The sequence below is a fragment of the Chelmon rostratus genome, chromosome 20 (genome assembly GCF_017976325.1).
Source record: "Chelmon rostratus isolate fCheRos1 chromosome 20, fCheRos1.pri, whole genome shotgun sequence".
Classification (NCBI taxonomy): Eukaryota; Metazoa; Chordata; class Actinopteri; order Chaetodontiformes; family Chaetodontidae; genus Chelmon; species Chelmon rostratus.
In genome coordinates this window covers 530,001-545,000 of record NC_055677.1, presented here as the reverse complement: position 1 = coordinate 545,000, position 15,000 = coordinate 530,001, and the positions used below count along the sequence as shown (strand labels likewise).

The 15,000-nt window shown below is 48.7% G+C and overlaps 3 protein-coding genes across 10 annotated transcripts in view; all 3 read left to right on the top strand.

Annotated features, from left to right (window-relative positions):
* Positions 1-4,831, top strand: part of LOC121623988 (trichohyalin-like) — a 10,539-nt gene extending 5,708 nt beyond the window's left edge. Inside the window, exons 4-8 of one of the 6 annotated variants that reach the window (XM_041961561.1) lie at positions 1-286; positions 682-980; positions 1,779-2,375; positions 3,093-4,294; positions 4,395-4,831. The exon at positions 1-286 is cut by the window's left edge and continues 706 nt beyond it. In XM_041961561.1, coding sequence (XP_041817495.1) covers positions 1-286; positions 682-980; positions 1,779-2,375; positions 3,093-4,269 — 2,359 coding nt within the window. In that variant the 3' untranslated portion in view covers positions 4,270-4,294; positions 4,395-4,831. Of the gene's footprint in view, positions 287-681; positions 1,198-1,778; positions 2,593-3,092 lie in introns of all 6 variants that reach the window. The other 5 variants (XM_041961565.1, XM_041961564.1, XM_041961559.1 and 2 more) reach the window with 5 other exon arrangements.
* Positions 4,832-4,950: 119 nt separating this feature from the next.
* On the top strand, positions 4,951-8,564 carry xrcc2 (X-ray repair complementing defective repair in Chinese hamster cells 2). 3 transcript variants are annotated; one of them, XM_041961568.1, is made up of 6 exons: positions 4,951-5,104; positions 6,478-6,559; positions 6,664-6,699; positions 6,784-6,933; positions 7,439-7,715; positions 8,073-8,564. In XM_041961568.1, exons 1-6 carry the CDS (start codon positions 5,084-5,086, stop codon positions 8,395-8,397), a joined length of 891 nt encoding a protein of 296 aa, XP_041817502.1. In that variant the 5' UTR covers positions 4,951-5,083; the 3' UTR covers positions 8,398-8,564. The 3 variants fall into 3 exon arrangements, with proteins under 3 accessions (XP_041817502.1, XP_041817503.1, XP_041817501.1); XM_041961569.1 differs by lacking the exons at positions 4,951-5,104; positions 8,073-8,564 and adding an exon at positions 7,886-8,066 and having other exon boundaries at positions 5,113-6,559; positions 7,439-7,722; XM_041961567.1 differs by lacking the exon at positions 4,951-5,104 and having other exon boundaries at positions 5,116-6,559.
* Positions 8,565-9,532: 968 nt separating this feature from the next.
* Positions 9,533-15,000, top strand: part of LOC121624255 (histone-lysine N-methyltransferase 2C-like) — a 62,059-nt gene continuing 56,591 nt past the window's right edge. Inside the window, 1 exon segment of the mRNA XM_041961908.1 lies at positions 9,533-9,729. The gene's annotated coding sequence lies outside the window, so the exon portion shown is untranslated.

The following is a 15,000-nucleotide window of genomic DNA, read 5'->3' as shown; positions in this document are numbered from 1 at the left end:
GATGGTAAAGGAGGAGGCGGAGGAGGAGGCGGGGCCAAGGAGGAAGATGCTCGGTTCACCAATCAGATACCTGGTCGAGTCAGAGAAGTGGTTACGTGGCCTGTCTGCGGCCAATCACAGCACAGCTACAGAAGCAAAGGCAAAAAGGAAGCTGGGGAGGCTGAAGAGGGAGCACCAGGCGGAGGAGGAGGAAGGGACAGGAGGGGTGGAGCTAACCAAGAGGATAGACAGCAGCAGGAAGGAGTCCTCAGAGGACGGAGTGGACGGAGGGTGGCAGCTCTGTCAGGTTAGTCATCAACAGCAAAGCCTTTCAGCATTATTTTCAAAATAAAAGTTCGCAGGAAGTGTCGTCATTCCACCGAACTGCTGGAAACTAATCATCTGAGTTCAGAGCTTTAAAAGCACCAGACACATCTTCATAATGACTGTCTGGCCATGATGTCCCACCCGGTCATGATACAACATTAGAATTATATAAGTTAATATATTAGTACACTTAATAATAACACAGTACTATGTAATATAATAGAACCTAATATCGTGCTATGTAGTGAAATGTCATAAAACAATGGGTGGAATGAGGGGTGGCGGCGTGGTGTCTTTCCATGGGGTCACGCACATAAACTCCAGTTTATCACCTGAGATAATAACCCACCTGTCTGTGTCTCCATCTTTCGTCAGGCATGCGGTCTCACCTTCGCCTGTCGGTCCTCTCTGCAGCTCCACCTGTCCGGGCACAGAGCAGGACTCCGGCTCAGCTGCCACCTCTGCCAGGAGAAGTTCAGCTGTCACTGCCGTCACCGTGGCACCCGAGCTGCTGGAGACAAACAGGATGCGGAGGTCAATGGCAACAACGGCAGAGAGAGGAAAGAGAGAGAAGAGAGGAGCAAAGAGGGTGAGGAAGAGACCCTCCTCCCAGCTTCCACCAAGGCTCCTGATTGGTCGAGACGCAGAAAACGTGTGTGCAGAAATCCTCAGTGGTGGGCGGACTACCAAACCACAATGAAGAAGAGGCTGGTCACTGAGAGGTGGAGGAGACAGCAGGAGAGAGATGGATGGAGGGGGAGGAGGTCAAAGAGGTGTAGAGAAGAGGAGGAGAAAATGAAACCTGTCTGTCTGAAGGAGCATGGAGGAGGAGAAGAAAAGGAGGAGGAGAAGGAGGTGGCGGAGCAGCCTGAGAGACCGAGGAGGAAGATGGTGGGCCCACCAATCAGATACCTCCTGGAGTCAGAGGAGCCGTTAACAGCCAATCAGGACGGAGTGATGGGATTTAAACAGGGTAGAAAACCACAGAAGAAGAGCAAAGCTGGGGGCGGGGCTTCAGATAACGCAGCAATGACTGACAGGTCTGACGCTGCAGAGAGACAGACAGGTCAGACAGTCACAGAGAGACACACAGGTCATATGATAACAGAGAGACAGACAGGTCAGTCAGTCACAGAGAGACAGACAGGTCAGACAGTCACTGAGAGACACACAGGTCATATGATAACAGAGAGACAGACAGGTCTGTCAGTCACAGAGAGACAGACAGGTCATATGATAACAGAGAGACAGACAGGTCAGATGATCACAGAGAGACAGACAGGTCATATGATAACAGAGAGACAGACAGACCAGTCAGTCACAGAGAGACAGACAGGTCATATGATAACAGAGAGACAGATAGACCAGTCAGTCACAGAGAGACAGACAGGTCAGATGATCACAGAGAGAGATAAGATCCTCCCAGCTTCCACCAAGGCTCGTGATTGGTCGAGGCACAGAAATCCTCATTGGTGGGCGGACTACCAAACCACAATGAAGAAGAGGCTGGTCACTGAGAGGTGGAGGAGACAGCAGGAGAGAGATGGATGGAGGGGGAGGAGGTCAAAGAGGTGTAGAGAAGAAGAGGAGAAACACACACAGGGACCTGTCTGTCTGAAGGAGCATGGAGGAGGAGAGGAAGGAGAGAGGAGAAGAAGAGATGGAGGAGAAGAAAAGGAGGAGGAGAAGGAGGTGGCGGAGCAGCCTGAGAGACCGAGGAGGAAGATGGTGGGCCCACCAATCAGATACCTCCTGGAGTCAGAGGGGCCGTCATATGGACAGTTAACTGCCAATCAGGACGGAGTGATGGGATTTAAACAGGGTAGAAAACCACAGCAGAAGAGCAAAGATGGGGGTGGGGCTTCAGATAGCACAACAATGATTGACAGGTCTGACGCTGCAGAGAAACAGACAGGTGATATGATAACAGAGAGAAAGACAAGTCAGATGATCACAGAGAGACAGACAGGCCAGAAGGTCGCAGAGAGAGAGGAGACCCTCCTCCCAGCTTCCACCAAGGCTCCTGATTGGTCGAGACGCAGAAAACGTGTGTGCAGAAATCCTCAGTGGTGGGCGGACTACCAAACCACAATGAAGAAGAGGCTGGTCACTGAGAGGTGGAGGAGACGGCAGGAGAGAGATGGATGGAGGGGGAGGAGGTCAAAGAGGTGTAGAGAAGAGGAGGAGAAAATGAAACCTGTCTGTCTGAAGGAGCATGGAGGAGGAGAAGAAAAGGAGGAGGAGAAGGAGGTGGCGGAGCAGCCTGAGAGACCGAGGAGGAAGATGGTGGGCCCACCAATCAGATACCTCCTGGAGTCAGAGGAGCCGTTAACAGCCAATCAGGACGGAGTGATGGGATTTAAACAGGGTAGAAAACCACAGAAGAAGAGCAAAGCTGGGGGCGGGGCTTCAGATAACGCAGCAATGACTGACAGGTCTGACGCTGCAGAGAGACAGACAGGTCAGACAGTCACAGAGAGACACACAGGTCATATGATAACAGAGAGACAGACAGGTCAGTCAGTCACAGAGAGACAGACAGGTCATATGATAACAGAGAGACAGACAGGTCAGATGATCACAGAGAGACAGACAGGTCATATGATAACAGAGAGACAGACAGACCAGTCAGTCACAGAGAGACAGACAGGTCATATGATAACAGAGAGACAGATAGACCAGTCAGTCACAGAGAGACAGACAGGTCAGATGATCACAGAGAGAGATAAGATCCTCCCAGCTTCCACCAAGGCTCGTGATTGGTCGAGGCACAGAAATCCTCATTGGTGGGCGGACTACCAAACCACAATGAAGAAGAGGCTGGTCACTGAGAGGTGGAGGAGACAGCAGGAGAGAGATGGATGGAGGGGGAGGAGGTCAAAGAGGTGTAGAGAAGAAGAGGAGAAACACACACAGGGACCTGTCTGTCTGAAGGAGCATGGAGGAGGAGAGGAAGGAGAGAGGAGAAGAAGAGATGGAGGAGAAGAAAAGGAGGAGGAGAAGGAGGTGGCGGAGCAGCCTGAGAGACCGAGGAGGAAGATGGTGGGCCCACCAATCAGATACCTCCTGGAGTCAGAGGGGCCGTCATATGGACAGTTAACTGCCAATCAGGACGGAGTGATGGGATTTAAACAGGGTAGAAAACCACAGCAGAAGAGCAAAGATGGGGGCGGGGCTTCAGATAGCACAACAATGATTGACAGGTCTGACGCTGCAGAGAAACAGACAGGTGATATGATAACAGAGAGAAAGACAAGTCAGATGATCACAGAGAGACAGACAGGCCAGAAGGTCGCAGAGAGAGAGGAGACCCTCCTCCCAGCTTCCACCAAGGCTCCTGATTGGTCGAGACGCAGAAAACGTGTGTGCAGAAATCCTCAGTGGTGGGCGGACTACCAAACCACAATGAAGAAGAGGCTGGTCACTGAGAGGTGGAGGAGATGGCAGGAGAGAGATGGATGGAGGGGGAGGAGGTCAAAGAGGTGTAGAGAAGAGGAGGAGAAAATGAAACCTGTCTGTGTGAAGGAGCATGGAGGAGGAGAAGAAAAGGAGGAGAAGAAGGAGGTGGCGGAGCAGCCTGAGAGACCGAGGAGGAAGATGGTGGGCCCACCAATCAGATACCTCCTGGAGTCAGAGGAGCCGTTAACAGCCAATCAGGATGGAGCGATGGGATTTAAACAGGGTAGAAAACCACAGAAGAAGAGCAAAGCTGGGGGCGGGGCTTCAGATAACGCAACAATGATTGACAGGCCAGAGGACACAGAGCAGATAGACAAGCACGCAGGTCAGACAGTCACAGAGAGAAAGACGTGTCAGTCAGTCTCACACAGACAGACAGGTCACACGGTCACAGACAGGCAGACGGGTTCGTACAGATGGATTTACCAGGTGTACAAAGACCTGCAGAGCAGTCAGGTGACTGTCATCTCCCCCTGCTGTGTCAAACTGCAGCGCTTCCTCTGATTGGTTAATAACATTTTCTGAACAGGTGAGACAGGACACATGCTGTCACGTGGGTGGAACAAGGTTCTGCTGCACAGGTATGATGATGAGCAGGTTCTGGTTCTCACTGTACATCCTGTGTCCAGATTCAGAGTCGTGTTACTTTGTTACCTGTGAATCCACTGAGGACACGTAGAAGACAGACGCTGCAGACACAGTGACCCGCTGAGAGCTGTCTGTCCATCCACCTTCAGCCAACAGCTAATTAATGAGACACTTTGAGACTGACTCACTGAGTCCACGCAGACTCTATGATTCACGTTCTGGAGAGACGCAAGGACAGAGGAAACGAGGACAAATGTTTGAAGAGAGACGAAGAGTCGCATGAAGTTTATTCACAGCTCCTCCGAGATCCCTCCTCACTCCTACTGCTGTACTTTTACTTCATTTAGCTGACAGTACTGCTGTACTTTTACTTCATTTAGCTGACAGTACTGCTGTACTTTTACTTCATTTAGCTGACAGTACTGCTGTGTTCGTTGCTCTCTGAAGTAATAAAACTGTGTTCTGTCCTCGCCTCGTGCCTCTCGGGTCTCAGTGAACTGATTCTCCGTGTTTTGCTCTTTTTTCCGCTTCTTTTCTGCAGATTTGTGGGTTTTTGGTTGAATTTGTTCTGAAGTTCATCAGCGTTTCTTTCTCGAATCGTTTCCAACGGGTCATTACGGTAACACGTCGCGCTCCGTTCATTACGGTAAAACGATGAAACAGGAAGTGAGCTCACAGAAGCGGCGGCGTTCGTTTTCAAGATGAAGATGAAGATGAAGTTCGTGCAGAAATGACTGAAAGTGGCGCTCAGGTCAGAAAGTTAACGCGTTACTTTCCATTCAGAGAGTAATCAGAGTAATCCGAGCATCTGTTGAGCTTTAACGGTCAGAGTTTGTCTCGGATTTACAGTTTTAGTTCAGCGGTTAAACTGATGAAAGACTCGTGCACGTGGAAATGTTCCGTCTTTAGTTGAATCTTTAAAACTTTGTTCCAGTCACACTTCAAGTTTGTCATATTTTGCGTTGGTTGTGACGGAGAAACTGCCGCCGCTCCCGCCGCCGCTCCCACCGCCGCTGCCGCTCCCACCGCTGCCACCGCCGCGCGGCGTTTCCACAGTAAAAGCTGCATCAGTCGCGTCGCAGAGGACTCAGGTGGTTTATGTCGGTTTTAACACCTGAGTCACACTGTGAGGACACTCAGCAGGTGCTTTACCTGTAACTGTTCTCTGTTCAGAGCCTCGTTTATACAACATGAAGCCAAATAAAATTAGGATCAGTCATATTTTCTGCCTGCTATGCACGATGTGACTGAAAAACAGGTTGAAATCATTTTCTTGTTGTTTATTATGGGATGTCACAGTAGGTTGGGGGTTAAAACCGGCTTGAATCTGTCTTCTCTTCTGTAATTTCCTCTAATCGCTCAGATATTTACGAATATATTAATTCCTCTGTAAAGGCACCAAATGAACGAGTAACAGCAGGTTTTTATGTTGCAGCTTCATGAGGTAGTCAGCATGCTGGTACTGTCTATTTACAGTATCACATGCTGGTACAGTCTATATGTTGGCACAGTATATTTAAAGTGACAGTACGGTAGAGTGTACGCGCGGGTACAGTATTTACAGTATCATATGCTGGTATAGTCTCTTGATATAAGTATTTACAGTAACACATCATGGTGCAGTCTACATGCTGGTACAGTGTATTTACAGTAACATGCTGGAACAGTGTATTTACAGAGACACATGCTGGAACAGTCTACATGCTGGTGCAGTGCATTTACAGTAACACATGGTGCAGTCTACATGCTGGTACAGTGTATTTACAGTAACACATGCTGGTACAGTGTATTTACAGTAACACATCATGGCGCAGTCTACATGCTGGTGCAGTGTAATTACAGTGACACATGCTGGTGCAGTGTATTTACAGTGACACATGCTGGAACAGTCTACATGCTGGTGCAGTGTATTTACAGAGACACATGCTGGAACAGTCTACATGCTGGTGCAGTGTATTTACAGTGACACATGCTGGAACAGTCTACATGCTGGTACAGTATATTTACAGAGACACATGCTGGAACAGTCTACATGCTGGTGCAGGGTATTTACAGTGACACATGCTGGAACAGTCTACATGCTGGTACAGTGTATTTACAGTGATGAGCTGTGTGTCTCTGCAGCTGTTTGCTCGTCTGGAGGCTCGTCGCTGTCTGAAGGACATTGAACCTCGTCTGTTTCCTGAAGATGGAGGACCTGACCATGGTGACTGGCCGTGCCCACCTCCTGTCACCACATGTCACATGATGATTATTGATCACTCTGTTAATAACCGTTACAACACTCAAAAGTGTGTTTGTCTCCGTCAGGTGAGGTGGTGGAGCTGTATGGAGCAGAAGGAACAGGTGAGTTCAGCTGACAGGAAACAGCTCTGACTTTAACCTGGTGTGAACTTCCTGTACACTGTGTGTGTGTGTTGTGTGTCTCAGGTAAGACAGAGCTGCTCTACCATCTGCTGTGTCGCTGCGTGTTGCCGGTGGCAACTGGCGGTCTGGAGGTGGAAGTTGTGTTCATCGACACCGACTACAGTCTGGACATGTTACGACTGGTCAGCATCCTGGACAGCAGACTGAATGCAGGTACAAACACACACACACACACACACACACACACACACACACATTCTTCCATTCTGATACATTTCAAACATTATATGAAAATGTAGTTAAAAGTATGTTGACTTGGCGCAGTGGCGCCCCCCTCAGGACAAACTCTGTGTTTACTCCACTGCTGTTCAGACTGAAAGAATAAATCATCAAGATGTTTGTTCAGATTGTTGCTTTAATGAACTCTGCAGCCTGAAGAGGGCGCTGCACCTGTCCCTTCAGGTAGTCAGTGAATTACAGCAGACTATAATAATCTGTCTGTCTGTCTGTCTGTCTCTCTGTCTGTCTGTCTCTCTCTCTGTCTGTCTGTCTGTCTCTCTCTGTCTGTCTGTCTCTCTCTCTGTCTGTCTGTCTGTCTCTCTCTCTGTCTGTCTGTCTGTCTCTCTGTCTGTCTCTGTCTGTCTGTCTGTCTCTCTCTCTCTGTCTCTCTCTGTCTGTCTGTCTCTGTCTGTCTCTGTCTCTCTCTCTGTCTGTCTAGCTCGTTCGACCGGCTCTCCCTCGGCTGGTTCAGATGAGGTGGTGTTGCGTTCGTGTCTGTCTCGCCTCCTGGTTGTCCACTGTCCGTCCTCCTCCCAGCTCCTCCTCACCCTCCACTTCCTGGAGACCTCCTTGTCATCGCGGCCTGGCCTGGCACTCCTCCTCATTGACAGCATCTCCGCTTTCTATTGGCTGGACCGCTGTGAGGGCGGGGCCAGCATCGCCAAGCAGGAAGAGAAGCTCGGCAAGTGTGCGGAGCTGCTGGGTCGACTGCTCAGGTATCGAGTAGGTGGTTCCGCTGGTCCTTTGGGTGGTTCTAGTAGGTTCTTGTCCTCACTGAGGAAGTCCAGGCCATCATTTAGGGGGTACTAGTGTTCCATTAGGTGGCTGATGTGGTCATTGATGAGGTTTTCAGGTTCCTTTAGGTTTGGGTTCTCTATTCTTTCAGGGTCTTTCAGTGGACCATAAGCTGATTTGGGGGGTTCCTCGTGTGTTGTGGAAGAACGATGTTCATCTCTCCAGCACAGTTGGAGTACTGCTGGTGTTGTGGAGGAGCGTGATGGAGCTGTGTGTTTCTTCACTGTCATCTGTCAGCTTTGTTCACTGAATCACTCACATCTGGCTCCTCCTCTCAGGGATTACAGAATCACTGTCTTCGCCACTTGCCATGCCATCAGGAGGAGCTACAGTGGCCCTTCCTCCTCCTCCTCCTCCTCCTCCTCTGAACACGACAGGCCATACCTTTGTCGCCCCTGGCAACGGCTGGTGACCCACCGGCTGCTGTGCTCCAGGCAGGAGGCTGCAAACAACACAGCCGCCACGGCAGGAGGCGGCAAGGAGCCGAGGAGACAGCGGGTCTTCACCGTCCACTGCAGCTCCTCCTCGTCCTCCTCGTCCAGGACGAAGGCCTGCAGGAGCAGCTCGTTCTGCGTGACGGATGGAGGAGTGGAGTTTCTGTGAAGCGTCACAGGACTGTAGCCAGTCTGTACAGCATGTGGTCAGTTCATGTGCTGCAGGTCGAACCATCTGTGTGCTTCATTCTGATCATCTTCATGTTCAGGTACATACTGTGTACTTGTGTTTGTGTATAAATACATTTGTCAGAGGTCAATAAAGGTTTATTGTGATCCAGGAGGAGTTGTTATTGTGCTGTCACTGCCCCAGGCCGCGTCATCACGTCCACGGGTAGAACAACACCTGATTAAAACTGTGTATCTTATCGTTTTACTTCACTCTCACCTCGTCTGCTGACCCTGTGGAGGGGCCCAAACCCCTAAACCTGCTACCTGTATATGACGTAGTTGAAAGCAGCTCCACCTGCAGCGGCGCCAACAGTAAGATGCTGCTCTAACATCGATGCTTCAGCATCAATCGAATAATATCAAATGATATTACCTGTGTACTTTTACTGAAGCAAACCTCTGAATGCAGGACTTCTGCTTGTAATCGAGTATTTCTACACTGTTGTATTGGTACTTTTTCAGGTGAAGGATCTGAACATTTCTTTCTTTTAGAGAGGTGAAGTGTCACGTTGTGGTCGGACGCTGAGGACACTGATCCGTCCTGTGAGTTTCATTGATTCTGGATTGGTTATTTGTCTCCTGGTGTAGTTAACCTGAGGAGGTGTGTGTGTTGGACCTGACTGACGGCCCCGAGGTTATAATCGGAGGTAAAAAGAGTAGAACAGAAGAACCCGAGAAGAGGACGCTTGCAGTTCATGGGTCGGTCCATGTTTTAGGCACGTGCAGCAGCAGTCCGGCTCCAGCGCGGATCCAGTCCTGGACTTCAGGTCTGATGACAGAGACCAGAGCGGCCCTCCTATAGATCCCTCCGCGGGGTCAGACACACTTTTTACACAATACAAACAAATTAGCCATTCTGACGCAGACACGGATACGCCTTCACGGTTTCCAGTGTCGCTCCAGGTGAATGTGGCCTTTAGCAAGGCGCAAACACTCAACTCTGTCCACCGACCGCTTCTGCTCCGGCGCAGGAGTTCATGTTTTCTAGGACCTACTTCTCTTGCTATCGCTGACAGGCGGTGCTTCGGTCGCTCCCAAACATGGCCTCCATGACGGAGCGACCGCTTCAACTTTAATTTTTCGTCAATTTTCAGCGCAAACGCGTCTATTTTTCCTTCCACGATCAACGGGAATGTTTCGTCGGAAAATATTATCATGCCAGACTTATGAAACAGATGTGATCTTTCGGAGAAGTTCGCTGTTGGATTTAAACAGATCGCTTTAAGTTGGCTGGAAAGCTGGAGAGGAAAAAGAGAATTGCATCAAATCAGTAAGGAGCCTTTTTCACCTTCTCTCGACACTTGTGCAGGTTTACTTCTCGTTTTTTGGCAGCTTTGTGTTTTAACTTGACGCCAGGCATTAACATTTAAAGTGGGACGGTGAATAAGCGCGCGGTGGAGCCGGGATGCACTCGTTTCTAGTGCGCGCTAACAGCTAGCCTGCTAGCTAATGCTAATGCTAACAGTGAAGTCAACTGGGCGGTCCAAGGAAGCTAACTGCAAACGGCTAACTGCTCTTTTTCAGTTTAATTTAAGAACTAATACAGGTGATTAATCCTAATCGGGCGACACCTGCCGCCTGAATGCGTGGAGTGTGGCGGTCAGACGGGTTTTAACACGCTCCCATGAAAGCTTTGCGCCAGCCGTGTAATGCTCGTTAACTCTTCTGACAGATGGTAACCAGGCAGTTTATCCACAGACTCTCAACGCGCTCTCTCATGTTTTAGTTGTAGTGATGGGACAGTCTGAGCCGTTTGGGCCAACTGATAACAAACTAGTCTGATAAGTTATTATTTGTGTTCCCGTCGTGTCTGTTGGGATGTGTGAAACTGTGGTGGACTCCTGCTCCTGCTCGAGCTGCAGTTTGTTTTCTCGTGTAATCACACTGTGTGTCCTGGAGCTGCTGCTTCCCTCTGATCTGAGAGAGGCCGTCTTCAGCAGAACACGACCGTCAGAGTCCAGCAGGCCAGTGTGGACTCACAGGTTGACCTCACTTCAGCCAATCACACGTCCAGGTGTGTTCACCAGCTTTGAATGACCTCCAGGTAAACTGCGGTGTTGGTGTCACACTGCGTCTCTCTGGGCCCTGTGTGTGCTGGCACTGATGTGTTTTGACCTCTCTCAGATACCGTACTTCACTGACACACGCCGCTGACGTTGGCCTTGTCGTGTGAAGTGCGGCAGACGAGGTTCTGGGCTCAGGAGCTGCGGCGAGGTGATGAGGTCCTGAGAATCTGACAGGGACTCTTCTGGCCCTCGTGCTCGGCCTGGTGCTGCGTCCGGTCTGACCGAAGCCTCCCAAAGATTCACCTGGATCAGGTGGTTCAGGTGTTCAGGGCGCTGTGTCCAGTCCCTGCATACATGCTTCAATACGTGACAGTAATATTATATTATAGGGCTGGAAATAATGATTTTTGGATGTTTTGATAATCAGTTAAAACTATTTTAATAATTAACAATCATTTTAGTGTTTTTATTAAACAGAATATGCAAACCTTCTCTCACTCCTGACATTTGAAGACGTCACTGTGGACGGTGGGAAATTAGAATAAACTTTACTCACCAAACGAATCAATGAATCAACGAATCAATGAATCAATGCAGATAAAAGGTAATGAAGAAGGTGGGTAGTTGCAGCCCTTACGGAATGTTTTAAATAAATAATAAAGATAGTAAGACCAAGGCAGGGGTCAAAGGTCACTGCTGTTTCTGTTTCCTCATTGGTCACTGTGAGGAAGTATGCTGTGAGTGGTTGGATGAGCTGTCAGTCATAATGAATGACATGTTGTCAGTCTGCTTTACTGGACTTTAGTGGACTCTATTGGCCTCAGGGTCCACATCCAGTCCTGGTGTGGGTTTAGTGTCAGGGTGTTTTTTTCTGAATTGGGGGATGTGGAAACGCTCTCATTGGTTCGATGAGTCAGGGTTGAGCTCTGACTGTAGCACTTTCTCACCATCTACAGATCCTAAAGGAACGAGACCCAGCAGGGAAAAGAGAAATTGATCGTGTCTGATCAGTAATCGATCAAGTTATTACTCTTGCCTCGTGTTGAGCCCACATCAGGCCTCCATTCATCGTCCTCGTTTGTGAGTGGACCCAGACCACTTCCTCTGAAGGGTCTCTGCTCCTTTGGTCCGAGTGTGATCACCGTGTTCAGATGAACTGAGTTTAGTTTTCAGTTTTGATTTTGGCTCCCAGCGACGATGAAAACAAGATGATTGAGGTGAACTGATGATTGTGCCGCGCTATGTTTGGCAGCGATGCTCTGAATCCAGTTGACCCCTTTCCTTCACAGCGGTACTCGGTCGACCCCCGTCAAGCCACAGACTCGCTCTCAGCCAGGCTCAGTCACGGCACCGGTGCTTGGAGCGTCCAAAAAGGAAGCTCCAGATGCATTTCAGCCATCCTTTCTCACATTTTATACACCAGCTGAAAACGACATTATGATACACAGCACACATTAAACGTCTGTGTATTCACACCTCATTCACCTGAGTCTGAAGGACTGAGTCCAGACTCAGGTGGAGTCCAGAGGGCTGGACTACGAGGCGAGATTAATCGATTAACGAGGTATGTTAAGCCGATAGCTCAGTTTTCAATGTCACCAAGGTGTTTCTCTTTTAACCTGGCCAGATCTCCACGGTAACTGATGCTGCACAGCTAACCTGCTCCAGCTTCAGGTTTAAATCAGCTGTAAAAGTCTCAGTCTCAGAGCTGAGGGATCCGTTCTACCTGCAGACCTGCCGAGTGGTACGTTAGTGATGTCAGCGAGCGAAGCCGTGTGATCACAGCAGAACAAACTGAAGCTTCATGTTGTGGTTTTTAGTCACAGGAACCTTCATCGTTCAGTCGTTGATGCAGAAAATCATTTTTCCTGTTTGCTTCAGGTGATATTAACACTTTAAATCTGACTCAGCTGATCTTCAGCACACTAAAAGAGTGACGAAGGCACAGAAATTAGAGAGCGCTTTGGATCCTGGTTTATGTTTGGTCTGTTTTACACTGCTGGTGCTGCAGCTGCTAGAAGACCGATTAGAAAACCGATGAGTCTATTGATAATAATCACAGATAATATTCAATCAATAAAGTTCATTTCACTTTGACTCGTGCAGAAACCGAAGCGACCTCCTCGTGTCCTCCACTAGGGGACAGAGTCAGACCTGAATCCAGGTCCTGAGTCTCCTGTTTAAATGTGCCGCACCAGTTGAAAGCCTCAGAACGTGCAGTTAGAAATAAACAGGAGGCTCTGAGAGCGACTGAGAGCTCAAAGAAACAGATGAGCTGATGAGTTTCAGCAGCAGCAGCTTCCTGACACCCCCCCCTCTCAGATTACTGACAGCAGTGTTGCTGTTTGCTCTAATGACTCTTTCTGTTCTTCATCGCTCTCCATTATAACAACCTGTTCCTCTGGCTGAAGGAGGCAGCTCGTGATTGGTGCTGAAGAAGAGTCACATGATGAAGCAACACCAGTCTGATGGAGAAAACCTGGTCGACAGAAGGTTCAGGTTCTGTCGAAGCGGCTCTGAGTCTCAGGTCCAGGTCCAGGTCTTCAGACAGACGCCATGATGCTTTGATTCTCTCGAGTGAACGAATGTTCCACAATACTAAATGTGATGAAGGACAAACAACTGTTTAGATAACTGATTAATTTTGTAATGAAATAACGATAACTTTTCTGCAGAACTTTTACAAAGTGCTTCACCAGAGACAAATAATCAAATAACATAAAAATAAAAGGAAATCAGATGAACAACAAGTTAAAGTGATTTAATGCTGTGATATAGTCGCTGGTAATAATAATAAAAGTCTCTCAGCTGTCAGTGTGTCAGAGTTCTGCTGGACAGAGTGAGACATCAGAAGACGTCACGTCCACAGGTGACAGCTGGGAATGATGAACAGGTGCTGCAGGTGTTGTTCATGACGCCGTGCCACCGGATGAGTTCACTCCATCTTCTTTCCGTACTCCACGGTGCTGTTACTTTTCTTTACCGTCAGTTAATATAACTTTATAATTAGAAGTGAATAATAAGACTGAAGTGGCCTCCACAGCTCCCCACAGTCCAGAGAGACGTCTTCTATCCGTCAGACAGCATCAGCACACACTTCCACCTGTGTTTCCTGCCTCGTGGAAACCACAGGACCGTTGATCCTCCGGGGAAACGTCAGTGCAGCTGCATCACACAGCTGATTTACTGTGAGGAGTTTAGAGTGGAACTGCAGACCATAATAAGCTGCTGCTCAGCCTGATGTGCGCCTCTTATCACTGCAGTCTGAATCTGAATCCTTATGTCTGCATGACGAGTCGAGGCGATCGGTCCGCTCAGGTCACTGATCACAGATGAACTGATCTGTGCTCCAGAGCGGAGCTGGACGCTGAACCTCAGAGCTCCTCCGGGACACATGTCCACTCTCAGAATGTGGACATCTGGCGTTACTTTGATAATCTGGACACGTTTGAGCCAGCAGCCCGGTACTTCATCACAGTACATGTACTTGACATGATTTTTTAGTATTGATATATTTCTGGATGTTGAGCAGAACATCTGCTGATGAACAGAACAGCGTGACAGGAACGCTGGTGTTTGTCACATCGAGGCTCCAGCTGAGGCGGGTCCACAGTCGATGTTGACCTGGTGTTTGAGTGTCACTGGGTTTGTTCTGACCGCCTCCACTAACCAGACGAAACCCGTCAGTCTGCAGCTCAGTATCGGTCTCACACTGTGGACACGGTCCGTACAAAGAAAGTACGGGAATGGACATGTCCCATCGCTGCTCCTGGGTCCTTTAGTACTGATAATCTGCTGATACTTCTGTTTACCTACACATTGATTATTCTTCACAAGCTGTTTGATCCAAATACTGAAGGTCCTGCATCTGATCAGCTGAAATGAAGGATCGGATTTGAAAGAAAGTTAAACTGAGTTCTATCAGACATGAGACGTTGTCATTTTAAGGCATGGACGTAGTCAAAACTGGACACTGTGTTCAAAGAGGACACCCAATCGTTCCACACTGTGCGTGTCCTTGAAGTGTAAACTTAGACCAGTCAGCGAGTCTAAAAGGAAGAAAACTCTCAGGGGAAAGTTTCTGAACGGTGAAACATCGGTTGGAAGAGGTCTTTGAAACCGTTTGTCACTTTCTTTGATCACTGGATCGTATTTTAAACTCTGCTGAAGTGTGTGTGCTGTGCTGTAATTTAAATGTGTAGATTAATAAACTAATAGGTTTACCTGACCAGCGTTTCTGGTGCCCTCTGCCGAGGCTGACAGAGTGTATTGGACATCCCGACAGCGAACACCGTCTCCACGGCAGCAGGAGCCTCATCAGCTCATAATGAACACCTGAAGCTTTTAGCAGAAACTAAAATCCACTTCAGAATTCAGCATTTTTAACTGAGTGATCCATCTTCTTGTTTTCTGCTGCCACTGCAGGTCCAGGTCACGTGAAACTCGGTGCAGGAACTCTAATAATCATGTGACTGGTGGTCTCTCGGACCCTAATGCTGGCCTTTGTACCTCATGACTTGCTGAACATGAGAATG